This window comes from Oreochromis aureus, linkage group 8, assembly GCF_013358895.1.
Source record: "Oreochromis aureus strain Israel breed Guangdong linkage group 8, ZZ_aureus, whole genome shotgun sequence".
Classification (NCBI taxonomy): Eukaryota; Metazoa; Chordata; class Actinopteri; order Cichliformes; family Cichlidae; genus Oreochromis; species Oreochromis aureus.
In genome coordinates this window covers 4,129,616-4,157,411 of record NC_052949.1, presented here as the reverse complement: position 1 = coordinate 4,157,411, position 27,796 = coordinate 4,129,616, and the positions used below count along the sequence as shown (strand labels likewise).

Below are 27,796 nucleotides of genomic sequence, written 5' to 3'. Positions count from 1 at the left end.
CCCACTGGGTTTAAATCTGGGACTCTCGGCCATTTGACCTTAGAACTGAAGAAGCTTCTCGGATGAGAGGTGAAACGTCTTCAAGCAATTTAAAGAAGTCCAGACGCTTTTCTTTGCAAACTCCTTTGACTGTACATGTACATGTATACTCCTGCATCACCGTGCAGCAAAGCACATAACAACAAAGAATCAAAAATCATCAAAAACTGTATGACATGCTATTCATTTATCTTAGGTTTATTGGAGAATTACTTATTGAATTCATTTTGATAGCTAACTGCAAGGTGAGAGACAAAACATACAAACCACGTGTGTTTATATATGGAAAACATAAATGTGTTCAACATCTAAATAAAGAGTTTTATAACAAGAAATGTCTTATAATGCTGGTTAAAAACATGCCTGGTGACACATGATTCACAGTATTATGTGTTTTAATGCAACTTCAAACTTCTTAATGTGTTATAATTTCATAGACTTCTAGACATCCATAAATTCCTGCCTCTTTCACACAAAATGTGAAAAATATATTTGTTTTGAATTAAAATGTTTCATGTTTAAATGAATTAATCTTCTGGGAATGTCTTCCTGAACTTATTTCCATGTTAATGCACCTGTCAGTCACCTTCTGTCCTATCTCAAAGTCTTAAAAGTAATTTGTTATTTAGAAATTACTGAAATACAATGAAGAAAAACTGGTACATATGAAATAATTCATTTTGAAATATTACATTTGTCACTCTTGCTTTGGTTTCCTCCTCCTGCACATTCGAAGGCACGTGAATCGTATGACTGCGACTACAAAGGCTGTCAGCATAAACAAGATGGCCAACAAAAAGCTTATAACATCCACAGAATGATACACATACCAAGGCATCTTATAAGACTCGGTGCGTAAATGTGCAGCTCCTTTGTGCCTCATAACAAACTCAATCCAGTAAACTGCAGCATCCAGAGGATGCATTGGTCTGTCTCGATGGAGAGCAGACAGACGCTTCATGTTGTTTCTGTAGGAGGGATTGATGAGAACTTCTTGTAGGACTTTGAGGAAATTCTGCTGGGTGATTTTTGTTACATCCACCATTTTAGCAGCTCCTCGAACTTCCATTCGCAAAATGTTTTCAAACTGGTCAAACAGCAGGGGAATGCCAATAATTGGCACACCATGGTACATGGACTCATAGATCCCATTGGTGCCACCATGAGCCACAAAGGCTTTTATCTTTGGGTGACCCAGCAGGTCATTTTGGGGCATCCATTTCACCAGAAGGGTATTGTTCCCCACATTGTTGGGGCGTTCACCAGCATGCCTCCATACGACCTTTTGAGGAAGCTGAGCAAAGGCAGCTGCGATTTCTGAAGTTATTTCTATTGGCAGACCATTCACCAACGTCCCCAGAGACATCAGGATGAAGCCGTGTTCTCCTGAACTTTCAACAAACTCCTCCAACTCTGAAGGTAAGGCCTCAGCAGGCTTACACTGAAATCCTCCAATGTAGACAATGTTCGGCATGGTAGGCCTGGGGAATTCGAAGACAAAGTCCACTCTCATGAGCCACAGGTCTGCACCTTGAAGAAGCTGATAGAAGTTCACATCTGGGCCTAAGTACTTTTCTACTAGTTTATCATAGGGAGGGCACGCTATGAACTTGTCAATGCAGGTGTTGACAAAATAGTGGAATGTGTTTTTGACTCTTTCAGAAAAGGTCATCTTGTCAGATACAGCATTTCCAGAAGTTGGGACATATGACGTTGGAGATGGAGCTATAACAAAATGGCCATCCCCACTGGTCATCCATTTTACATTAAAGACAACTGGAAGCTTTAGTTTGTGGGCCACTATAACTCCAACAGGAAGTCCAGGGTCCAAAAGAACCAGGTCAAATTTAGAGTCACGTATCTTCGACATTAGAGTCTTGTTCTCAAATATTTCTACACCTAACAGACTAGCTTGTTGGTAGATTTTTGATAATGAACCTAGCACTTCCCAGTAGAACTTCAAGACAGCCATGAAAGACGTCCCCTGTTTTTGGATCTCCAGTATCTTGGCCAGGAAAGTTACAAAGAAGTCCTGCTCCTCTATGCAGACAGCCTCTGGTAAGGTGACAGTGATGGAGCTGTAATGTGGTGCCTCTTCTTTGACATACCAGCTAGTGGCTGTGCGGACCACAGTGACTTCATGGCCTTTGGCGTGGAGGCTCTGAATCAGCAGGTTCATGTTCACCCAATGGCTGCCATCAACGGGGAACACCAGAATCTTTCCACCCTGGACAGGACTTACAGTTAAGGACAATGTCACGCCCAGAAGAAACAGAGAAACTCCTGGAAAGCTCCCCATGGATCAAGTCTGAGGAAAACAATAAAAAAATAATAATGATTATTTGAATGATGCCTAAATTACAACTTGAATTCCTTCTAACTTATTTTATGAGCTTGTCTTCACTCCTGGCTATGCTACAGGACCCACCAGATTACACCATTATCAAAAGGGGGCTGTCACGCCCAGCTTTTCTGTACAAAAAGAAAGAAAACAAAACAAGCTCAACACAGGACTCTAATCACAGCTCCGAGGCATATAAACCCTCATCTTTACATGAACTTTCAAGGCACTGTGGGGAGAAATTATTCCTCAGCAGCCAAACTGTTCTTCAATAGACAAAGGTACATTATGATGACCTAATTTGAATTCAGGTATGAATATATTAATTAACTACTGGGCAATCATTAGGTGTGTCTCCACCCATCCATTTTCTTCCACATATCCGGGGCCGGGTCGCGGGGGCAGCAGCCCAAGCAGAGAAGCCCAGACCTCCCTCTACACGGCCACCTCCTCCAGCTTGTCCGGTTGAACACCAAGGCGTTCCCAGGCCAGCTGACAGATATAATCTCTCCAGGATGTCCTGGGTCTGCTCCGGGGCCTCCTCCCATTGCAGAACACCTCACCCAGGAGGCGGCCAGGAGGCATCCTTGTCAGATGCCCGAACCACCTCAACTGGCTCCTTTCGATGTGGAGGAGCAGCAGCTCCACTCTGAGCTCCTCCCAGATGGCCGAACTGAAGGGAGAGGCCAGCCACCCTTCAGATGAAGCCCATTTCTGCCGCTTGCATCCCCAATCTCGTTCCTTCGGTTACTACCCACACTTCGTATCAATAGGTGACAGGATGTCCTTCCCTTTCATTTCTGTTGATCACAGTTAGGGTCAAGTTGGGTCATCGCTTACTCAGATAATAAAACCAAGAATCAGTGGGTTTCTATGTAAAGGGATGTCTTTTAACATTAGAGGTTCAATCACACCTCTTTGAACTCATTGGTTGATTGGATCTCGACAAACCTTGTAAAGTTGCATCATTGCATATTGTGTAGCTTGGACTCTGTTTCTTTGACAAAATCTATTCATAGACACACAAAATACTTGCAAAGCCCTCAAAACCTTTTGCTGTGGTTCCCGCTGCAGGAGCTCTGTTAAGGATGACATTTTGCCATAATAAGACACATACACACACAGTTACACTGTCCAAACCGGTTAACATGAAATGTTGCAACAAATCAAAGTCCAGTGGGGTGTATGTCCTGCCTGCAGTCTCTGATCTCATCATTTGCGTTTAGCAGGGACTTTCTAATAAGCTAAAAGAACACCAAAGAAGAAACACACACATTCTGTTTCCTATCTGCATGACAGTTGCTAAGTAAGCATTTGGACTCAATTAACTGTTAATGTGGAGCATAGTGAGTATGAACCTACCTTCAGTCCTCGAGCGTGTGGAGAAAAGTACTTTCAGACTGGAAGAGGTGAGCTCAGCTTCAGATTGCATAAGAACAGAACCCAAATCCTGATTATTGTGTTGCATAAGGTGGGAGGCATGTGGTAAGATCTTAAATATATCCTTAATTTTAGTTTGGACTCACAGTCACAACTCACAAATGAGCAGCAAACAGCCACAGCTCTTCCAAACATCCTAGTTTTATTTTGGATGCTTATATTATTTAACTTTGCAGACAGAAGCTAAATTATTTCACAAAAACTACCAGGGTCCCAATTCTTAGCCTCCCTGATGCTAATAGGGAGTTGTGTAACCTTTTTACTGGATAACAGCCCACAATCGTTTGTTGTCATTTTCAGCAAGTCTTACATATGTCTCCTGAGCAATCCTAGCCTATTCTTCTTTATTCAACCTCTCAAGCTCCTCCATATTTGAAGTTCTTATGGCATGGACTTTAGTCACCCCACAGTTTTTCAATAGGAGTCAGGTCAGGGCTTTGAGTAGGCCAGTCAAGAAAGTTCAACTTTCATATCCTTCCTTTTCATGATTCCTGCCACCTTTGCAAGATTCCCAGTTCCTGTTACTGAAGCATCGCCACAACATAATATTTCCACAACCGTGCTTCAGTGTGTTTTTTGGCTTGTACGCCTCTGCCTTCTTTCTCCAAGCATAAGCAGCAAAGGTCTCCAGTTTCACCTCTCTTCTCCAGGTTGTCCTTAGCATACTTCAGTCTGGCTTGAAGGTGTCTCTTCTACAGAAGCTGAGTTTTTCTTGGTCTGCAACCTGACAGTCTATTCTTGTTCATGGTTCTAGTCATTGTCATCTTTGAGGCTACAGTGGGCTAAGTCATGCACCAGTGTCTCTGGAGTTGTTCTGGGGTCTTTAGACACATTTCTCACTAATTTTCTTTCCAGAGTCTTTGAAGTCTTGTACTTCCTCCCTCTGCCAGGCGTGTTCTCTACTATGTGGCTCTTGATTTTGATACATCTTATTTCAGTTCTTGACACTTGGAAACACTAAGATAATTTTATATATCCATTTTCTGCTTTGTGAGTATCAACGATTCTTTTTCTTGAGTCTAAACTGATATCTTTTGTTTTTGGCATAAAGCTCTTTCATGTTATAGCTCAAACCCTTGGTGGGTTTTTTATTCTGTGAGAACATTTTTAGGTAACGCTCAGACTGACTGATTTTACAAGCTTTCAACATTACCAAGTCAAAGCGCATCATTGAACAGCAGTGGTTTTTGCCATGATTCAGTTAAAAGCTTGTTTTTTCAGGAGGCTGATAATATTGATCATGGTAGTCTTTGTTTTTCTGAAATAATTCTGTTATTATGTATAAACAAATACAAATTATTGAAGTTTTCTAAAGAAAACTAGTATTTTTAGAAGTGCTGTGTTGAAAATATTTTACTCAGTTAACGAAGCACTTCATTGGGAGGGTTGATAATTTAGTCCTCATCTGTACTTTATATATGACAGTGAATGCTGAAGTTCTTATTAATAGCCTGTTCTTGATTATTAACAGTCTAATGGAGAGAAAGCACATTTTATTGTAAGTGGCTGCAGTCAGAAAAGTTAGCAACACACAGCAGATTTGGTTGGATGACCTTATAACTGAGCAGCTCACAGCAATAATAAGGTCAAGGTAGTCTGTGTCCATTCACACTTGTCTGTTGCTGAAAGTGAAATGTAAATGAGACCTGGCCCGACTTTTTAAGGTTTCTTTTAAGACTTTTACAGAATAGTGCCCAAGGTGCTCAGTCAGCCATGACATCAGCCATTTTGATTCCCACGGGGTCAAATACAGCTGCTCTTTAACACTTGCAGTCCCTGCCATAGCTGGACTGGCCATCGGGCATACCGGGCATTTGCCCGGTGGGCCGCTCGTGATTTTTCGTTTTTATGGGCCGATGGGGTTTTATTTCTTTTATTTTTTTCAACGGTATAAATGAATAGTGGTGTATTGGCCAGTTGGTCATGATCGACTCTGGGCTGGACCGACTACAGCCGAGGAGGTCGAACTTTAAAGTTGAGGTGAAAAGCAACGCGATTTGTCCCGATCAGCTGATCGGCTTTTCTCTCTGCGTCAGAAAGAGCAAACCTGCGGAGGTCGCGTTAAACAACAGAAGCACCTTCAAACTTGATGAGCTGTTGTTAGAATTTATTTAATATTAATTTCTAGTATCAGCTGATGTTTGCTGGAAGGATGAAGGGTTGAAGGAAGTTATGAACTGTTTCTGAGAGACAAATAACACCAGGATCCTTCTTGAATGTAGCTGACAGCTGGTAACTGTGCAGGGGCGGGTCTAGCAGTGCCAGGGGCCAGGTAGGGCATTAACAGGAAAGGGGCACAAAAATATGTTTCTTTCTTATTCTCATTTAAAATTTCTAGCTTTTAACAAATAATTATCTGAATCATACAACCAAAGTTTTCATCTGCTGTCAAATGTATAGAAATCCATTATTGTACATATTGTAATTTTTTTCAGGGTCCCAATATAATTTCTTCAGAAGTAAGTACTGTATATGATACCAGTATTTTCCCACATTTTCTAGATTCTGTACCAGTACTGTGTGTAAAATACCATCAAAATTAAGTTTTGATGGTAAGTTTTGAGTGAGGAAGTTTTATTCTTTCTCACCTTTCTTTCTGTCTCCTTTCACTTTTTAAAGGTTGCCATGTTAGAAAAAATATTTTGCCCTGCCATGCTGTTTATTGATGTGGTAGATAAATAGTTTATGAAAATATCACTAAATCTGTCATTTATTATTTTAATATTCAATAATGGTCACGTCTCACCTCTAGTCTTCTCTGTCTTAATTTCAGGTTTCCTCCATGTGTTGTAGATAGTTCAGGAGGTTAACTCGACCAAGCAGTCTTTGGGTTTGGCTAAGTACTGTTTAGAATACCAGAATAGGGAGGATGGTGTAGGTTTAAATTAAGTTCTAGATTGATACATATATACCAACAAGACAGTGTACATCACTGTCACAACGACGTTTGTTTTCATTTAAAGGCTTTATGGTTTTTCCCATAATACCTGGTGGGCCGGTCTCTAGTCAAAATGCCCGGGCCAATTTTTTGTCCCAGTCCAGCCCTGGTCCCTGCTGAAGACTGGCCTCACTCCATAAAATATTTACGTTTATCTTTTTATGAACAAATCAGAAATCACCATGAAGAGCTGATCATTACACATCAGTCACTTGCTGTCTTGAGGAGTTCTTGACTTCTTTCGCCGGTTTCACTGTTGTTTCTACTGTGCGATGGTGGCTCTAATGAGACTTTAGAATTTGTCCTAATTTTTTTATTTTTTTTATGTGCCAATCCAACATCCCATACCTCCAACCCAGACACATTAAAACTATTTTCCACCTGTGTCCAGCAATGACGTGTTTCGTGTTCTTACTTTAATTTACGCTTTTATGAATGTTTTTTTTTTTTTTGTACTTCTGGTTAAATACAACGTCACAAATAAACGCTGACATGGTTGAACAGATGTTCTACATTAGCTGGAATTTACTGAGATGGTGACACGGTGGACAGACTCAGTAATCCTATTTCCTTCTTTTTTCTCACTGAAACTGTTTCTCTTTTAAAGAGGTCACGTGTTGATCTAAAGGGAAAAACCATGAGTGGATTCAGGGCATCGCGTCTTTGTGTGAACGTATGAAAAGGCTCTGGGAGTTTAAAGAGACGCGCTTCGCCACCGGTAAAATGCCTCGTTTGTGTGCTGTGCTCGCCCTGCTCCTCGCTGCAGGCTGCTCGCTGTGCACGGCGGATGTCGGGACCTTCACTCCGTGCCTGCAGTTCTTTTACAGGTCTTGGCCCCCTAAGGGTCTGACAGGGACGCCGATCTGCCAGCGTTTTATCAACAAGTATCGGTTCGCCACCCTGTACAGCCGACCTCGCCGTTCGCCCTGGTTTTCCGCCTATTTGTACACAGTACCAGCCGGAAAGCGACCCTCATCATCCTGGAAGTTTGAGCCACAGGTGAGAGTTTGAATAATCCCTGTGTATATATATTCAAAAGAGCATCAAAAGTAATAGATAGCATGCACTATGGTGATTACTGAAGCTGGAAGGAAAACGGGCCAAAGTACAAAAAGAAAGAAAAAGAAAAAAGCCCGAGTTTAAGCAGAAACTCGAGTTTAGACGACTTTGTGCTGTGTCAGCTCTGCGTGCAAAGACGCCGCACAGTTCACGTCTCAGCACTGTTAACCGCTCCAAATGTGTTGACATGCCAGCGAAAATCATGTGATTGTCGAGCATGTGCGGCAAGAGGAATCTGGTTTATGGGAGGAAGTTGACTCTTGACACAATTACTGTAGCGCAGCCTGGCTGGTACACAAGATTTTTTTGACACTGCATGTTTGATCGAGCAAATTTACTGAAATACAAATGTGTTTTCCACTGTAATACCCCAAAATATAAGAGTCACACACGAGTTAAATGGGGAAGGCAAAATAAAATGACTGTGATGGTTTGGTAGAGTTGGAGTGAGCGGAAGCAGAAGGACAAATATTTCATTTGAATGCTACTTTTCCCAACTTCCTCTTGTAAAGTCTGTTTTTGTCCTGTTACCTGATGATCTTTGTATGCTTATCTAATCCTATTTTCAAGTCAAGGCAAAAAGTTAAACTTTTACTGACAAATAAATCAAATGAATGCAAACAGTCAGCATTTGCAGTATTGACCTTTCTCCTGCATCGCGTCCACACTTTTTTGTGCCATGGCTGAGATCAGCGTCAAGGGTAAATCCTGATTGATCCTGCCTTTATCAGTGCTGCAAACTGAGAACTGAACATACTAAAAACGTGAATAAAGAGAAATAAATGAATAAAAACTGAAGCGTGAAAGTGTTTGAAGCTCAAATTCTGTGCCACTTCCAAACGTTTGGGCCATAACTGTTTAACGGTCAAGTTAACAGGTTGAAAAGGGGATATAACACTTCGGGTTTTTTTCTTTTTTTTTGTGCCACATATTTCTTGCTTGACACTTTCTCGCTTTTATAAAGCAGACTATGTCAAAAATGCAACATTGGCTCTATGCGTGAGACTGTAAGAGAGTGGGGGTGGTGGGGGTTGTAACCCTTTGACTGTTTATATCAAGAAATCTTTCCACGACATCCTGTTAAAGGCCGTGTGATATAAATAAATAAAAGTTCTAAGATTTCTCACCCCAACAAATAAAATGACTAAAAGCTTGAAAGTTCTTTGGACTATAAACATAGTAAGCACCACATGTGCGGCAGGAGATTCCCCACTCCCCCACCCTAAACGGAAACCCCCTGCTCCGCTGATTAGTCAAAGGCGGAAATGAAATTGTGACCCTATTTGCCTAATTTATGTCGCCACTTTTAATTTCACTGTGCTGACCCGTTTTGCATTTCGCACTTCTGACTGTACAGAAATCGGCTGCAGTTCATTAGGACACACACCAGGGGGCACTAGCAACAGTACTTCTCAATGACAAGGAGCTAAATATGTAAAATAAGTTTTTACACCTGCTTCTAGAAAAATTAAAAAAGCTATTTTACTTTAGTTAATAAGCAATGATAATGTGTCTGAAGGGAAATAAAGCAATGCTTCTGTAGTTTCTCTAATTAGGAAGTTGACTGTGCACATAAAACCTTAGCATTCTGCTCATTTCTGCTGATTGGTCTGTTAAGGATTTTTAACAGGACATTTGCTTGATGTCTGTTTAGCCCCAGAGTAAAAGAAGTGACATATAAGTTAAGGACCACATTGAAAACATGCTTATAGTCTTGGACTAAAGGCAGTATCGAGTGGCAGTGCCAAAATAAACTTCATAACTTACAGTTACAGTTAAAGTTACAAGTACAAATGCAGCTTTAACGTTTTAGCTGAACAGCTTAAAGTCATTTGTGAAATCAGTGAAGTGTAAAGTCTGTAATAAACCCCCGTTTCTTCCTTTGCTGATCAACAGTTAGCCTACCCAGGGGAAGATGGCAACATGGAACAGTTCCCCCCAGGCCCTCTGGATCAGAACATTGTGGAGAGCCAGGCAGTGCAGCCGGACTACATCAACTCCACCTACTCCCGCGGCCACTTGAACCCCAGCCTCCACCACATGAGCCACGACACCCGCTCTTCCACCTTCACCCTCACTAACGTGGTTCCCCAAAAGGAGGGCTCTAACGACGGGCCTTGGCAACTTCTGGAGCAGAGTGTGAATCACACCTTAGCAACCTACTGTCTCGGAGACGCCTACGTCGTGACGGGCATCATCCCCTACCGCAATGACGAGCACTGGCTCAAGAATCACCGCGTGGCGGTGCCTGAGTATATGTGGTCTGCCTACTGCTGTCCAAAGTACAACCAAACTCTTCCAAAAGAGGTGACCAACACCTTTCCCACGTATGCCGCCATTGGACGCAATGACCCCAACAGCAGCGAGGAGATTGTGCCTGTCGATAAGACGGCTAAGAAACAATTCAGGGGATACGATGTGAGAAAAATGTCCCTGGCAACACTTGAGATGTACTTGAAGGACAGGTTCAATACTGTTGTTAGTGTGTTTTATGAGCAGTGCACCGGATCAGACCTCACAGAAAATACATAAATGATACATAAATGTTGTGTATATACACATTTCTGTGAGGAGAATGACACAATGTGCAAATTTTAATGACCACTACTGAAATGATTAATACACGATGCGCTGCCACAGAGCTCAAGTACGCGCAAAACACTTTAAGCCACTAGGTGGTGTCCTTGTGCAATACATGTAGCTGCACATTTCGGCTGAAGTTGTATGTATGTATCAAACTAATTCATTTTCTGATTCTGATTCACTAAATAACTAATAATGATCAGCGGTGTAAGAACTACTCGTGTACTGTACAACAATGCACATTCTTACCAAAGTAAGAGCACAGATGTTTTTTTAGCCAAATATACTTGAAGTATCAAAGAAAACTTTTCATAACCTGATCTATAACTTCTATATCTTTGCCCCAAAGGGCAAAAATGACAATGACTCCAACTCTTATATGCAACATCGATATTACTACATATCCTTCTTTTATTTTTTACTATTGAGAAATTGGAATGTCCCAATTTTCCTTTTGGATGCATAAAGTGTATCTGATTTATCTAACAGCACATAGTGTATGTTAATATGTGCACCTGCAAATGACAGAAACTATAATAAATCGATATAGAAAAGATTTTCATTGCTGCAGTGTTTGTGTCCTAAAGCAGCTTCTGCTGTTTGAATCAAAATGTTGTAGAATTCCACAGACGATTAAAACTGTGAAGCTTGACTCTTAAAATTATATTCTAACACAGTACTTGAGTAACTGTACTGAATTACTTCCCAAACCTGCTTGTTTTGTTTGTACTTCATGCCTCAATCAAAGTAATGAGTAACAGACTCAGTCACCTGCTCCACAAGTTAAACCCAACTGGTTTGTCGTTGTGTGAATTTCATGTCAAATGATCACTGACACTTGTGTTTTATCACATCAGACTAGTAAGAATTTATTGCATTTACAGGTAATACAGTAGCACAGGTGTACAATTGGCTACACGGTGGTGTTTCAAGCAGGTTTACTTTGACAAACATGAATCGACAACTCAGTAAGATTGCTGCATCTGGGGAGTGAAGAGCTTGTCCCAGATCTCCACCTTCATGATGGCCCTGCCCAGGGGGGACATGGTACCCTTGATGTCCAGGCTCCCACCCTCAAAGGTGAGGTCGGAGCCTTTGGCCTCCACCCGAATGAATCCCACCTGCTCTTTGTTGTAATACATTTCTTTGAACAGGCTCTCATTGCACTCTTTGCCCTTCTTGTAGATTCCCAAGGCAAACCAGTTCTTGTACATGTTATAGTCATATGGCACAGAGAACATTATAGCGAGTGTCTCATCGGCTCTGTTGAGTTCCTTCTTGAACAGGTCGTAAGTCAGCACGCCCACCGCCCCAGTGGCTTTGGCTTTGCCCTTGCCGAAGTTGCACACTTCAGTCTTTTGTGGACGTACAGTCGGTTGGGGGGGGCTGCGGCAGTTGCCACTTTCCAGGAAAACCCTTTAATTTTTAACAGCAGCAAAAGTGAGAAAAAAATGAAAGCAGGAGGCAAAATTTGTAAAAGAATTTTCCTAACTGGATATTTGTCAAGCTGCACCTAAAGCATATTCTAACTTTAATCTGCACAAACAAAGTGAGCAAAAGTGCATTTATTTTGGACTTACTTAGGGTCAGTCAGGCAATAGTTGTTGGTGAGGTTAGTTATCTCAATGGAGACGTTCCTTCGGCTTTCGACAGCGACAGCCAAAGCTTCTGCAGATTCACTCATGATGTTGCTTGTAAAGGCTGTGACAGACAGAACACAAGTGTAAACTGCAGATCTGTGAATGAGTTTAACCAACAATAATAAAAATGCACAGAGTTAAATCCATCTGCAAACCCTCAAATAACTGAGCAGGAATGAAGCATCTTACCTGTCGGGATCACTGGTACGTAGCTGACTCGTGCTTGGACAGATTTGAGACACTGAGTTCAGCTCTTACATGAGTCTCATTGGGGAATGCGTGGCACCCAAAGGTGTCTCCACCCATTAGCATGTATCCAGTTCCCATGTCACTTCCCATCGCATGTCTTCAGAGGTGTAAAGCAAAGGGTGTAGCTAACAACAACAGCACAGGATAACTGTAGTCTTTTTGTTCTCATACTGGTGTCAATTTGTGAAGCTATGAACTGGTTTGTTGAGGTTTGTGGGATTTTTCTGCACCACACCTTTTCTTTATGAGTCTGTGATTTTGTTTTTCCATTGTCTGCACGAGGAAACGAGCACGCTGTGTCTCTGCAGAGGGCTTAGACAGTTTTAGGATTGAGACATGTCTGTTGAGAGGTTGATGAATAACCTATTCCCCAAACCAAACCAACAAGAAAATTAACTTTAAACTTAAAAAATTCCAATAAGGAGAGGTTATAATAATTTATAATAGACTCTGCACTCCTAATAGTACTGTGTAATCGCATTGGAAGAACAGGAAGAGTTATTCATCCTTTTCAAGATAAGAAAAGATGTGATACACTGTGGCAATAGGCACTAAACATTAAACATAACTTATTAAAAAGATATATTAAATAACTCAATAAAAGTACATGCAATGAAAAGACAAAATACCACAGCAGGGTAATGTTATTGGTCTGTATTTGTGTGACTGTGCAGAGCAGATTACAGGAGCAGCATGTCAGAGATGCACACCTGATGATTTTACAGGGAAATAGCGTTTAGATTATAGATTAGGATGCTCTAGAATAAAGCATGCACCCCAAATACGTTTGGGGAGTTTACGACACTTATTCAATACCATATCATTTAAAAAACTTTTATATTAGCTTCATAACGATGGCCCACAACAGTGAAAACAACGTCTTAAGGATGAGATAATAAGTTAGATCGTAAGATAAAAGTAAAGACTGCAATATGAGAAAGAACTAATGATGACCAGAACTCCCTTCTCCTCTCTTTTAAAACGCTCATTATTTTAAAATATTTAGAGTATTTTTTGCCGTTTTATACTCTTTTGTTCCATCGTACCATTAGTAAGCAGGAAGTGTTTTTGGCAGTGAACTTAAACCCTAAATTTAGAAGAAAATCCAAAGTAAATAACTGGAAAATAGTGGGATAAGTCACAGGCTGTGTTAAGGGTTTAGAATGATTAGCTACATTTTTATTCACTTTTGAATGCAAACATTTGAAGTCATGTCCAACAGTTTATTTTGGATTAAACAAAGAAACACAGAGGACGACGATTCAGTTGAATTGTTTTTTATTTGTTTAAAGCATCTCTAAATCATAACGATGACAACTTGCACTTTGGTTTTCATCAATATCAGCAAATACACTCGACACATTTGTTTGTGAACATTTTATTCTCACACCTAATACAACCAGACTCTTTAGCCCATCCTGTCATAAAGCTCCAGTTTAACAATAGCTTTGCCCTCATCGGACATGCACGCCCTCACATCCACCGTCTTGCCTCTGTACACCAGCCCGGAGCCTTTGGCCTCGTAGCGGACAAAGTCGCTGCAGTTCTTGTCGTTGTACATGTAGTCGAACAACTTACTGTCGACAGCTCTCGATTTATCGAGGACGCCCACGCCGAGCCAGTTCTTGTAGAAGTTGTAGTCGAACGGCACAGAGAACATGATGGCCACAATGCCATCGCAGCGGCGATTGCGCATGTCAAACAGCTCGTAGGTCAGCACACCCACAGCGCCTGATGCTGTGTTGTCATCTTTGGTGAAAGAGCACACCTCTGTCTTAGTGGTGCGCACGGTGGGCTGCGGGGGGCTGTGGGCGAAGCCACTTTCCATGTGAACCCTGAAAGGAAGGAGGGCAGAGGAAATGATGAGAGGCTTATTAATGCACTCGATGGAAAAACAGTCAACTGTGCATTATCCTCCTGACTGATGATGCCATCAGACATTTAACACTTGCGCTGCTGGAGGTGGTGCAAGCTCCTCAACTACAGACTCAACAGGACTAATGTTTAAATATCAAAGGACATGGAAATATTATTTTTGGCCTGTGACTAAAAAGAAGCAAAATACATCAGTAAAAAATATTGGATGCAATTAAAACGCAGACACAAGAAACCACAAGGATACAAAGTAACAAATGATGCGTGGCATAAATAACTTGTGTGTTAAAAAGTGATAGACGGGTCTTTTTGTCTGATGTTTGATAATTTTGCATCACACAGGCATTGAAATGGAGGTTTTAAAAGACAAATGTCTTTTTTTTGTTTAACTGCAAACAATAAATCCTTTTCTGCATAAGCAAAGAAATCAAATACTTTCTGCTGGACTAAAAGAGAAATAGTTTGGGCTCTGTTACTTTGGGTTGACGAGGCAGTAGGTGGCGCTGATGTTGGTGATTTCCATGGTGCAGTTGCGATTGGTGGTAAGAGTGGCGGAGTGGGCCTCTGCGTTCTCGGGCATGGTGGCGGCTGCTGGTAACGTCTACAAGAAAAACAGGTGTGAGCCGTGCAAAGTGCAGCAAAGCTCTGTCATGAAATGCTTTAGCTGTCCTGCTGAAATGGAATATGATCTGAAGATGAAAGTAAACACTAAACATTATATATAGCCAAACAAGTCATTATTAAATATCTGTATTCACTAGTTTCACAAATTGACAAAAACACCTGCAGGAATATCTGAAAATAAGAGCACTTACTTGGCGTTAGGTGACACACACAGGATGGCAGAGAGTCCTCTGAAAACAGGTTGGACTTCGATTTGGAGACAAGTTTAAAGTCACGCCCTCTCTGTCACACCTCACACATGAGCTTCAGGTAAGTGGGCGTGCCTTTACTCTGCTTTCATATGTGTGCACCAATGCATGGGTACATGCACACTCAAACCGTATGTGATCACTTCACACATACCTGAGAGTTTGGTAACGAGTGAAGAGCTGCACCCAAAACCTCACAATCCCACCCAAACCGGTCCATCTCTGCAGCTGATGTGAAATTCTGCTTTTCATTGTTTTTTCCACAGTCTGTCTTTTCACAGGAGACTTAACAGTCTTGCAACAGTTTCATGATTCATGGACACAAATGAATTCAACACACCCTTTTTTAAAGGTCTGGATTTTTAAATATTTGTGTTTCTGTGCTGTTTGGATCTGTAGCCTGTCCCATCATGCACAAAGTGGAAGCAAGAAGGCAGAAAAGTTACCAGTCCATCAGCCCAGCAGTGCACATTCAGACGCATACTATGACTAAAAACACAAAGACAGATTACAGATGGCTGTGACCCCTGCATAAAAGAGGTGCAAAACTACAACAAAGCGATGTAAATACAAACAAATTGCACTCAAAATGACAATAAAAAGTACTACATAAAGATGCAAAAGTACAAATAAGAGGTGCAAAACAATGAGAACCAAATAAAAATGAGCACAAAGCAACCGAAAAGAAATGTTAAATGACAAAAAAGAGCAGCAGGACTATAAATACATGCAGCTTTATTGTACTTGTACTGAAAGTGCAAGCAAAAGCTTCATGACATAATTAGTATTTTACTTTAGGACTTTCATTACTTGAAAGTATTCATAGCAGCATCTTTCATCAGGACTGAGTGAATGACTAAATTTGGCCAGTTTACTAATTGTATGCGCGGCCAGAGAGGTGCAAAATGATGAAAATGTCAATGTCATTAATGTCTCAAGCTACAGTACATGTTTGCATGTAGTTTGGATCAATGGCTTTTGTTTTCCTGCATTTTTCTTTTCAGTTATGTTGCATTTTGGGCTTTTTTATGAATTTGTCATGTAGTTTCAAGTTTTTGTGCGACTGAGAATTTGTGTTAAGATGATGCACACAAAGGGCCTCGGTGACTGAGACTCGTGAGTTGATTGATCCTGTTTGGTCAGTTTTCACATGCAGGGTGGTACCTTGACTACCGTAAAGAATTTGAGCGCTTCCTGCAGACACATTTGTGTGACTAATTTAATTTATTGAGTCAGTCGGGGTTATCCTATGGTTTGCTTTTAAAATCAATGATTGGTAACCAAGAGAATGAATATTAAATCCTTTATTACTGTATACTTTACCCTGACAGTGGTTGTAAAATGCAGGAAATTTTGTACAGTAATTCACTATTATTTGTTATGACAGTTGTTTCACAGCAAATACAAGTTACCAGTGTTACATGTAAAGTGTTCCAAAGTAAAGCAATACTGAAATCACCTTCTCTATAATGTGGTAATGTAACGCATTGTTACTAAATTCTTTAATAAAATAAAATTTTTAATAAGTGTTGTTAACACGTTTTAAATTGTCATGTCTTTTCTTACGTTTTCTGCCACAGACTGTGGGGTGATCACAAGTGGTGGGAACAGATTAAGATATTTGGAGAACCTATAAACAAACTATTTTAAACTAACACTGCAGTGCACAGAGACAAGTGTGTGCTAATTAAAGGGCAAACTAATAAAAACATCAGAACTAGAACTAAAATATCTGAAAGAAGCACAGATCTGTTGAGCTGTCAGTAAAGCATAGCACAAGCAGATCTGTGAGTGACTTCAAATAGCGAAGGTGAGGCCTAGCAGGTCTGCTTTAGGTGGAAGCGAAAACTAAGCTCAACTAAAAAATGAGCCTGTTAGAGGTGTGAGGGGACACTTTGAGCCCCAGATGTTGTGTTCTTTGACTACTTTCACCAGAAAAAAGTTTAATAGATGATTCAATGATTATTGTTCTATAATAGGAAAACTGTGTTAATAGTCTTTTTTTAACATTCCTATAATCAATATCTATTAGAAGAGTTGTTTTAATGCTGGCTTGAGTTTCTCTGTATGCAGTTGGAGGTTACATAGCTATGTATTTGATTATAACACACAGGAAGGCAGGTGGGACTGATAAATGTTAATTGCGTTGCCGTCAGTCTTATTTGTGTGTGTGTAGCACCATCCTGTGGTCACTGTGTGTATAAACTTTAAAAGTCCTGAAGTAAGAAGTTTTTTAAAAATGATATTTGATCATGTTTGCAGTCTCTTTCTGACAGTTTCACTTCTGTTCCTGACGACTCATTTTATAAACTTTAAACACTTTATACTTCTATCCATTAATTCATCCACAGTGGGGGACACACCAGTGTACTCTCATTCCAGTTCAAAGCTAGATCATATGGTGATCAATCGTTGCCACTGCCCCACGATGCCAACCACTGGAGCTCTGATTCAAACCAGCGTTTCAATTTAAATTCGAATCGGTTACGTTCACTGACGTTTTGGCCTCTTTTTGAAAGAGAGCAGCTGTCCCAGGTTTCCCACACCTGATTGCCACAGCTGAACAGTATTCACATCTTTGTGTAACTTCATGCTGGTAAAGTCTTTTATTTGTTAGTGGCAGCTAGATGAGGAGCTCCCTAACATTTTTGTTTATGCACGTTTTTCTCCTGTTTTGTGGCCAGCCGGGAAGTTTATCTGTATTTAGTATTTTTTGGTTTTAACCTAGAAATATGTGTTTCTGGGCTTATTTGTTGCTTATTTTGATCTTGGAGACCCTGGCCTTAATTTCTTTCCTTTTCCCTTGCTTATTTATGTTAAATGATGTAGTATAATTATAAATACTCCACTATAAATTTGTAAAATAATTTCATTTGATACACAGTTAGGTTTGTGCGGAGGCTCACTTTATAGTTTGTACTGCCTATACTTCATGTTACATTCACTGTGTCCCCCAGGCTTTTTACATGCAAGGGGCTTGTAAGATAAGTGGGGGCTCGTCCAGGATATTCCCTGAATCATAGCTCTGTGCACCCTGTTGGTGCCAGAGGTTATTGTTGCTAACTTGGGCCCGACCTGTCATGTATGGAAACCCCATTCTTGATAATCCAGATGTTTAATTTGGTAAAGATTTTATGCCGATGCTCTTCTTGGTTCAGCGCTCCCCATTTATCAGACTTCAGACCAGCACTAGGAGTACGCTGGCTTATACCCCTTCAACATCTGCAAAGAACCAGTTTTAAATTGCATCTTTAGGCACTTTGTTACTAGCTGTCTGTTGGAAAAACACATCATTCCTTCCAATTTCTTTGATCGCATCTATGAAAATGTCAAAGATAACAAAGTTTGGCAGACAGAAAGTTATGTTTTTGCACATACAAGGAATTTCCCAAAGTTCTATAATATCCAGTGAATAATGTTAGAAAAACAGTAAAATAAAGTTTATTTCATTTAAAGAAGAAAATGTCTGAAGAAAATCTGCAGACTAATGCATGAAAATACAAAAATATGTCTCAAGATGATACAGTACCAGTCACAGGTTTGGACACACCTGCTTATTTCAGACTCATGTACAACAAAGCTGAAGACTTTTGACTTACAAAATATATAAAGTATAACACATGGATGTAGCCTGCAGGAAGAGTAAACAAAGCATTTTAGATTCCTTAGTTAGAGTTTTTCCACCTGATGAATTCTAACAGGTTTCAGCTGCTGGAAGAGTTTTGTTCAAATTATTCAAGGTATGATCTCATGAACCTGAGCAGCACACCAATAATGGTGTCCCGGTCTGTCATCGGTATCTGTGTGACTACATAGTTTTGATTTCTTAACTTCTACAATGAAACCAGTGAATAAGTAGGTGTGGACCTGACTAGATACAGACACAGTAACCGTCACACAGCATTACACATTACCCTGTTTGTAAGAACATCAGCATTTCATTTAAACACAGTAGATTTAAAGTTTCCACACAAAACAAAAGTCCTGCAAAAGTGGTTTCTAAGGTGTTTAACTTTGAGCTAAAGTAAACCTGACTGGAAGATGATGAAACCAGCAAAAACACTGGAAACACTGGTTCTTAAGATAAGAATGAACTTGTTGAATTCTCTTTTATTCCTAACATCAGCTCAGTCTGAAGCCCATTGCTTACTCGTGTGTTTGTGAAACAGTAACATGTTTTCATATTTGGAGACTCAGAGTGTGTATTCACTCTATTGCATGAGACACATCAGTCAGCCACAACATTTAAGCCACTGACAAGTGAAGCAAGTAACACTGCTTACTGGTGTTAGCATAACAAAACCACACAAGTACACAAGCTAACTTAGCCGCTTAATGTTTAATTTGTCTTTTAACCCTTTCATGCATGAATTATGACGACCTCAATCAGGATTTCTATTCATCTTTTCATGCCTAAAGATGAATAGAAACACTTAAGACAAATCCTGATTGAGGTCGTCATAATTCATGCATGACAGGGTTAAATAACAACAATTACAATGAAACACGTCACACATCTATAGTAATATTAAACGACCAGTGGGTGGTTGGTATGGACACATCAGTGTCCAGTTTAGTGGTTTATGTGCAAGATTACCATCAACACTGACACAAATACAAGAAAACAGCCTATGAACAGCTGTAACTGTAGTGACCACTATACGTGAAAGGGTTCATTCTTATATTTGTTTGTTTGTTTCTGTTGTATGGCTTAAATTATGTTTTTCATGATGTGTTTTTAGTGTCTCTTGTGTTTAATGCGAACATCAGGTCACAGGTGTATGGAAGCCTGTTTCCGCCAGCAAAAAAAAAAAAGCATCCATAACTCAAAATTTTGAGTTATTTTCTCGAAATTTCAACTTATTAACTCGAAATTTTGACTTAACTTGAAATTTCAAGAAAAGTAGCTTGAAAGTTTGACTTACTTTTCTCAAAATTTTGAGTTAACAACTCGAAATTTCGAGTTAGCGTTTCCAATCAGTAATCTACATGAATGACGCCATATCCTTGTTACCCGGAGGCTGAAGCCCTCAGCTACAAATGCTACAGCTAAGCTACCAGTATTACAGCCAGCCATGAATGCACTAATTGCTGATTATTTTCAGCGTGGCTTCACAAATGATAAGATCCTTGTGTTATTTATTGAATGGCGTAACTATCAGCAAACGTACTCTCGAAAGCGCCAATTTGTTGCGATCCGGTTTGGAGTGCGCGTTCCACGTAGATTACTGATTGGCAGAGCTAACTTGAAATTTCGAGTTAATAAGTCGAAATTTCAAGTTATGGATACTTTTTTTTTTTTAGTGGCGGAAACGGGCTTCCACACTGCAAAAACTCAAAATCTTACCAAGTATATTTGTCTTATTTCTTGTCAAAATTATCTCATTACACTTAAAATAAGACAATCAGCTACAGAGCAACATTTCAGTAAGATATAGGAACTTGTTTGAAACTAGAGAAAAACTAGAGAATTTTTACTTGTTTTATTGGCAAATTTTTTTTCACTTAATACAAGATATTTTAGCTTGAAATAAGTGAAATAAATCTGCCAATAAAACATCATAACGGTCTTATTTTAAGTGTAATGAGATAATTTTGACAAGAAATAAGACAAATATACTTGGTAAGATTTTGAGTTTTTGCAGTGTATACAGGTGACCTTTCCAAGGTTAGCACTAGATTATGTTTAAGCCATGTGGTAAATGGACAAATTTTCAGAAAGATGTTACTATTCAAATTACGTCTCATAAAGTCTGGCCAGCGTGCTGGTCAGCACCATCGCCTCGCTGACTCCAAGTCCTAGAATTAAACTCTCTTTACCCTGGCTTCCTCCCACAGGTTTCTGAGTGTGAATGGTTGTCTCTCTGTGTCAGTACTGCCTGGAGTGCTACATATTTAAAGCTACACCACAGCTACAGCACTTAACAAATGTGTTTGATGTCTTTCTGACTGAACATCTCTTGGTCGGAAAACCACATTCAGTCCAAGGCGTCACAGGTCTTCTGACTCCATGTTTTGATGTTGTCCTAATACTGTGACTTACTCCCACATCTCAGACTGAAATACAGGGCCGTAGGCTACAATTACCGCCGGTTTTTGTTCTGTCTTGGGATTTGTTCATACGAATAATAAACATATTATTGCTATACAACTACTCGAACAATAAAACAGCACCACCAACAAAAATTTGTACCGCAACCAGTGGAAACAAAACATGAGGTTTACAAGCACAACCACAACCTGAAATATTCACCAGCAAATGGCTCTACATGTGGGCGGGGCTTAAAGGTCATTTCTGAGGAAACATGGCTCCAGCGGTGATGGACCCCAGGTGAGTCTTCTCTTCTATCCATTTGTTGTAGTTGGTCACTCTGGTGTAAACACCGGGACGCAACTCTTTGGCGCAGCCGTCGCCCCAGCTGATTACTCCAAACAGGAACAGCCTGCCTCCGACTTCGCACACCAGAGGGCCTCCTGAGTCTCCCTGCAGGGGAAGAAAAGAAACTGACAAACCGACCTCTGGAAACAAAGTCGAGACCAGACATGTCCAAATACCTCACAGGCATCCTGACTCCAGTCGGGACGAGCGGCACAAAACATGTTGTCAGTAATCATGTTATCGTAATAATTCTTCTGTCGGCACACGTTGTCTGCGAGGAGGTTGACCTGAGCCTCTTTGAGGTACTGAGACCTGTACCACAGAGCTGGAGAGAAGAGGAGTGTTAAAGCCCTGAAGGGTGAACAATTATGTGCTGCGGTCGCAAAAATTTAAGATGTAGGCGTTTTAAATGAGTCTGTTTCCTTCACTTGTTCTGCTGCACTGATATCTGGTGACTTGTCTTTGTAGGGTTTCCAATAGTATTCCCATAACAAAAGGAAAATGAGCACAAAGTTCAGAGTGTGTCAGTGATTCCCGACTTTGTAGCCGGTGTGCAAACATTCAGTGGACAGATCAGATCAACTTGAAACAGCACAAAAGTTATTATTGGATCAAACACATAAGTCTGTAAGTAGTTAATGTTCGATTTGCTTCAGGCTTCACTTACAGGTGTAATATTTTAGTGTAGACATACTTCATATATGTCTGTTTCAGTCAGATGTAAGAACAATGCTCAGAGGACTCTCCTCACCGTGACTTTCTTTCCCGTATCCGGCGATGTCACAGGTGAACCCTGGCTGGAGCCTCTGCTGAGGTGGCGGCAGGCAGACCGTCCTCACCTTGTCGCTCTCTTTAGCACATTTACCAAGTTTGGTCTTCAGCTTCACCAGGGCTGCAAGACAATTACCGACAATCACAGCTTTGATTGAATTACAGCTTTACGAACAAGGCCTCTGAAATTCAAGAGAGTTCTTAAATCTGATGGCAGGATGACTAAATTTGTCAGTTAACTTAATCCTAAAATCCATCTAATGTCGGATGTTGGTTTAAAATTCTTCTTAGGGTCCGAGTGTTTCCATAGTTAAGTAAATAAAGCCACAAGGGGTCACCAAAGTGCTCCACGTTTGATTTGGCAGAGTTTTTACACCAGATGCTCTTCCTAACACAACCCCTAAGGGTATTTATGTCTCAGGTAGGAATCAAACTGTTAACCACAACACCATTTGAGACACTTGACCACATGATTCCCTTTGAGCAGCACTTGCTGAGAGTAGCATTTTAATGGGAAATGACCTGAAGCAGTATCAGCCTCGGGGTTAAGCAGCCAAATATTATTTTAAAAAGACATTAACCCCTAAACCAAGTTTTTAAAAGAGGACGAGTCCTTTTGTTTAGTTTGTTTGTAGAGGCAAACAAACTAAAATCTGAACCTGAGAAAAAAAAACATCACGTATTGCTATAAATATATATTTTTTTTCCATATTTTTAAACTATAGTCAAAGACAAGTGTTATCTCTAACTGTCCTAACTTCTATTTGGTGGATTGACTGTTTTGGCACCTGACAGTAAAACCCAGCACAGAACAACAGCTGGGGTGGAAGTGGGTTGCAAAGCAGCTTGCAGATGCATTGCAACTGTGGGCAGGTTTAAACAGTGAGGCTGGAGTAACGCTCTGCTCGATTAAAAACTTAGTTTCAAAAGATTTTTTAATTTGTGTGTTCGCACCAATATCATTGTTGAAGTTCCCGTCGTTGTTATCGAACCCTTCGTGGATGAAGATTTTTTCCACCCTGAATTTTTGCTCCACAGTCGGGTTGCTCTCATTCAGGGCGTTTTTCCCCAGGATGACGGTGAAGCGCTCTGCTTTGGTGTTATTTCTGAAACACAAATTAACAAAACAAGTCCAGTCGCAGCTATTTCTCAGCACCTGCTGCGTTTCCAGTAAGCGGTCTCACTTCCTACCCGTCGGGAAAGCAGTGGGCAGCTGTGAGGACCCAGCAGGCGGAGATCAGACTGCCCCCACAGCGGAAAACTTTCTCTCTGGATTTAGTGCGCCAAAATATGGCAGCGATCCACGGGTGGGATTCCACAGTGGCAACTGTTCCGCCAACGATCTTCAGCTGCTTTCTTCTGGTGCGCTGGCCACATGTCGTCATCTCTGCAACTGGAAAATGAAAACAAGTTGAAAAGTGTGGCTGAAAGAAGCAAGGAATGGGATTCACAGGCGTTAGTGAGGACTCACCTGGCTCTGGCTGGATGGGGACAGGTGAAGCCACAGGTGGAACTATAAGATAGAAATGGGTTTTTTAATACTAAAGATTTGAGTTTCCCAGAACATTTAACCCTTTAAACTCTGGGTTATTTTTTAAATTGTTATAGGAGGTTTTTTATATACTCTAAGTGTCAAAGTCTCCAGCACCAGAGCAGAGTGAGACTTAAAGAACTGCTGAGAAAAAATATTTACACCCTTCTAAACAAAATAAGAGATTATTTAGCATTTCTTTTTGCCAATTTCCCAAAATTCAGTTACATTTTCATCTGCATTTGGAAAGACCCCTATACTTTGAATCCACTGTGGATTTTGGATTTTGTTCTCCCTCCTGTTCCCCATAAATTTGGCTCCTTTTGCTCTAGTGAGTGATGCACCGTCAATGAAAAATGCTTCACTGACTTTAATAACAGTCCCATCAGAGAACACACTTACGTGGCTTGAAATTGCAAAGCGGCATATCACAGTACTCCCACACCAGCTGCAGGTTTTTCCAAACATAACACCACGGACGGCGTCTGTATTGAAGATTTCTGAATAAAAAAATTAAAAAACATCCCATCCATCCAAGTAAACAAACAGTCCAGCTCACAGGATTTCAAATGAAGAACATGTGCAAATGGTTGGAGTATAAATGATGGAATCTGGCCATGAAAGACCTGAAAACATTTTCTAACCGTCTCTGCTAACACTGACAGGTTTGATATGAGCACTGTCTCTGATTGCTGACACTAGTTGGTCACAAAATTAAAAGAGCCGGACTGCTAGACCAGCTGTGGTTTTTACACTCGCTTAAAAATGTGAAGGAGCCCAGCTGATTAGTGGGAGACACTGATTTTTTTTTCTTCCAACTATCCAACATGTTGCAAAAGGAATGGGAAACTTCAACGATCCAAACTCAGACCTGCAGTAGTTGTGCTTCCCTGCGTTGATGTCCAAATGCAGGTACTGCCTCCTGGTCTCCTCGTCCCACTGCGAACATGTTTGTCCGCTGACTGTTTTAGATGCCGTGCCTTTGTAGTACAGCCCCACGCCCTCATAGCAGTGACTCGCTTTTACTGAAGTAACAGTACGATATGTGAGGGTGATTAGAAAATCTGAGAACTATCAGTGACGTTTGGTTTGCTGTTGAGCTGCTCACCTGTTTCACAATGTGTGCCTTCAAAGCCATCAGCGCAGAGACAGAACAGGTGTGCACCAGAAATCAGCGCTGGGACCGAGGTGCCGCCGTTTAGACAAATCTCACCTACAAAATAAGACAAAAGCTGACGACACTTTCGAGACCTGAACTGTGGCTGGAAAATAAGAGGTCGTATAATACAAGGTATAGCAGAAATATCTAATCAGCCAAGCAGTTTCACAGCCTAGCTGACCGTGTCCATCCCTTTGTAACCACAGTGTTTCCATCTTATAACGACTGCTTCCAGGGGGATAAGTTGCCACATCATAATCCTCAGATCATCTCAAACCCAGTTCCCTGTACTCAAACATCCTCCTCATTCACCTGATCTCAATCCAGCAGATAAAGTTTGGGATGTGGTGGAACGGGAAATTTGCACCATGATGCTATCATGTCAACACGGACTAAATCTCTGAGGAATGTTTTTAGCGCTTTGTTGAACCTTTGTCAGCGACAATGAAGGAAGTTCTGAAGACAAACGGAAGTCCAGCCCAGCATTAGTAACCCTGGGCTGGACCCTAACCCTAACCTGACTCAGTGCGTGACCTGGATGTTACTATCTCTCTCGGACAAGTGAGTAAGTGGTGAACCAGTCACAAGTAATCTGGAACAGGCTGTCTGGTTATTCCCAGGTGAGTACAGGTGAAGCTGCTGTATGCTCCAAACCGCAGGAACGACCTGATGACTCACATTAGGTGACTCACCTTTCAGGACTCTATTTATGGGTCAAATGATCCTTTTATTTCTGCTGCTGCGTGCTTTTATTTATTTTAGTTTGTTTGTTTTTTTGATGGGAGGGGGGCTCAATGATTGCTTTTCTTAATTATTTTATGAATTCATCTGTTTACATACAATACTGTGTAAAAGTCAAAGGTCACTTATCATTTCTTTATATTTTGCTTCCAAGGAGCCCGACTTTATTCTAATTATTTTAAAGCTACTGTTTCATTTGTTTTCAGTCCAGTCTTTGTAGCTGACAATGTTCAAATGAATGCTGTTGTTCGTTAAGCCACTCAAGCCGCTGACCTACATTCACATTCTTTGTGTCATACAGTCATGGATTGGCCTCCCACAGAGACCAGACTGCAAAATTATTGAAGCAGTGTGGGATCATTTTGACAGAGAATGAAACAGACGGCAGCCAACATCCACACGAGAGCGTTGAATCTCCTACATTAAGCTCGGAGAGCTAATTCAGTTCAGGCTGTGCCGAGGAAAACAAAAAGTCACATCAAATATTGACTTTCAAGCTAGTAAAATATAAATAAATACAGGTGCCTCAAGACTTTTGCACAGTATTGTAGGTAATCATACGAGCAGCACTTTGTGCTTACACCTGGAATGAAGTGTGCTGCATAAATACAGCTTTGCTTATTTGCTGCCAAAGTAAATTACACATTTCGTGCTCAGGAGATGAATAAAAGCGTCTCACCTGAACGCTGAGAGGACGAGGAGAACGAAGACGAGGAAGAGGAGGAGTGGGGGGAAAAAGCTAACTCACGCCTTCTTCTTTCATCCAGCAGCCCCTGAAAACATTTTAAAAAGTTAAATAAAGCCTTGTAAAAGAAGACTAATATAAAATTGGAGTTGATAAAAAATAAAAACCGATAAAAATAATTGTCCTCACAGCCTGAGCTGCTGACAGGAAGGCCAGCGCACAGAGGAAAAAGCTTCTCATTGTTTTCATGCTGCTTCTCGGCTCGGTTTGAAGGCTTTGCATGAGCGTGCTTGCAGAGTGGAAGCCTCCTCGGGGTTTATTCTGTTCTGTGGAGGGAGGAGTCCTGATTGGCTGACAGCTGGCTGGCTGACCCACTAGATGTAGAGTGAAGAAATGGCTGTTTACAGTACATGTGAATGAGTCATCACTGGTAATCCACACCATCAGTTTTCAGGGAGCATATCAGTATCTCTGGTATGTCAGCCACTCTGTAACTGCAGGTGTTTACATGCTGAATGTAACTATAATTGGATTTAAATGAATCAGGATGAGTGATTACATAAAACATGTTCATATTTGTATGAATATCACATTTCTGCCGCGTGTTTTATTCCACACAGCATAATCTGTTGGGAAACTCACACTACTGATGTACCAAGAAATGGTTTGGGGGATTTTAGTGGGTGTGGTCTGACACAAATATGTATATATGTGTATACAGTGCTGTGCTAAAGTCTTGAGTCAACACTCATTTCTTTACATTTTGCTTCCAAGGAACGAAAACAGGGAGAAAAAGGCTGACGTATGCCAAACTACACAAGAACTGGACTGAAACCCGTAGCAGCAGGTTTTATGGAGTTATGAATCCAAATTTGACATTTTTTGGTTCATAAAAAAATGTAAAATTTGTAAGGACGAGGTCAGGAGAGAGGTACAACAGTGTGAAATCTGTACAACACGGTGCAGACTCTGTCATGGTTTGAGTCTGCATTTCAGCCAGTGGTGTTTTAGAGCTTGATGGGATAATTAATAAAAACCACCAACGTCCCAAGAAGAGCTTTGAATGTCCTTCAAGAAGCCTGCCGAACTGTTCCTGAAGACTACGAATTTGTGGGGTCATGTTTTATAGTTTTTATGTTGTTGTCTCTTTTCAATCTGCTTGCAGACAACAGACCTGCTGTTTTTAGCAAGACCTGAAACTAGAAAATGTCCAAATTCGCCCCATGTTACAAAGTCAAATACTTAAACCTGCATTACTTCTCAGGCCCAGCAGGGGGCGACACCTGTTATTGCAAAGTCAGATTGCACAGTGCTGTATCTCAATTTAAAATAAGGTGATAGCACCAGATTTTGCTTGAGTACCAGCATTGCAAAGTGATTTACATATGTTTCACTGTAGCTACGAGGCACTCATCAGTTTAGAGTAAGTGCTTGAGAGAATCGTGTGATTGGGTGAATGTGGCATGTTGTATAGAGCGCTTTGAGAACTCCGGG

The 27,796-nt window shown here is 40.8% G+C and overlaps 5 protein-coding genes across 5 annotated transcripts; 1 reads left to right on the top strand and 4 right to left on the bottom strand.

Annotated features, from left to right (window-relative positions):
• Nucleotides 1-211: 211 nt before the first annotated feature.
• On the bottom strand, nt 212-3,794 carry LOC116328605 (UDP-glucuronosyltransferase 2B31-like). Its single transcript, XM_039616544.1, has 2 exons — nt 3,743-3,794; nt 212-2,347 (listed from the first exon to the last, which is right to left on the bottom strand). The coding sequence occupies exon 2, from the start codon at nt 2,336-2,338 to the stop codon at nt 737-739; it is 1,602 nt and encodes a 533-aa protein (XP_039472478.1). The 5' UTR covers nt 2,339-2,347; nt 3,743-3,794; the 3' UTR covers nt 212-736.
• Nucleotides 3,795-7,292: 3,498 nt separating this feature from the next.
• LOC116328607 (endonuclease domain-containing 1 protein-like) lies at nt 7,293-10,957 on the top strand. The gene is made up of 2 exons (XM_031750431.2): nt 7,293-7,757; nt 9,714-10,957. The coding sequence occupies exons 1-2, from the start codon at nt 7,434-7,436 to the stop codon at nt 10,347-10,349; spliced, it is 960 nt and encodes a 319-aa protein (XP_031606291.1). The 5' UTR covers nt 7,293-7,433; the 3' UTR covers nt 10,350-10,957.
• Nucleotides 10,958-11,238: 281 nt separating this feature from the next.
• Nucleotides 11,239-12,381, bottom strand: LOC116328622 (DELTA-stichotoxin-Hcr4a-like). Its single transcript, XM_031750448.2, has 3 exons — nt 12,230-12,381; nt 11,981-12,101; nt 11,239-11,816 (listed from the first exon to the last, which is right to left on the bottom strand). The coding sequence occupies exons 2-3, from the start codon at nt 12,082-12,084 to the stop codon at nt 11,366-11,368; spliced, it is 555 nt and encodes a 184-aa protein (XP_031606308.1). The 5' UTR covers nt 12,085-12,101; nt 12,230-12,381; the 3' UTR covers nt 11,239-11,365.
• A 1,169-nt stretch (nt 12,382-13,550) lies between these two features.
• Nucleotides 13,551-15,092, bottom strand: LOC116328618 (bryoporin-like). Its single transcript, XM_031750443.2, has 3 exons — nt 14,980-15,092; nt 14,641-14,765; nt 13,551-14,124 (listed from the first exon to the last, which is right to left on the bottom strand). Exons 2-3 carry the CDS (start codon nt 14,742-14,744, stop codon nt 13,698-13,700), a joined length of 531 nt encoding a protein of 176 aa, XP_031606303.1. The 5' UTR covers nt 14,745-14,765; nt 14,980-15,092; the 3' UTR covers nt 13,551-13,697.
• A 5,447-nt stretch (nt 15,093-20,539) lies between these two features.
• plaub (plasminogen activator, urokinase b) lies at nt 20,540-26,630 on the bottom strand. The gene is made up of 11 exons (XM_031750433.2): nt 26,492-26,630; nt 26,297-26,390; nt 24,826-24,930; nt 24,589-24,742; nt 24,120-24,217; nt 23,658-23,699; nt 23,378-23,579; nt 23,141-23,292; nt 22,167-22,307; nt 21,592-21,740; nt 20,540-21,520 (listed from the first exon to the last, which is right to left on the bottom strand). The coding sequence occupies exons 1-11, from the start codon at nt 26,582-26,584 to the stop codon at nt 21,326-21,328; spliced, it is 1,425 nt and encodes a 474-aa protein (XP_031606293.2). The 5' UTR covers nt 26,585-26,630; the 3' UTR covers nt 20,540-21,325.
• Nucleotides 26,631-27,796: the final 1,166 nt, after the last annotated feature.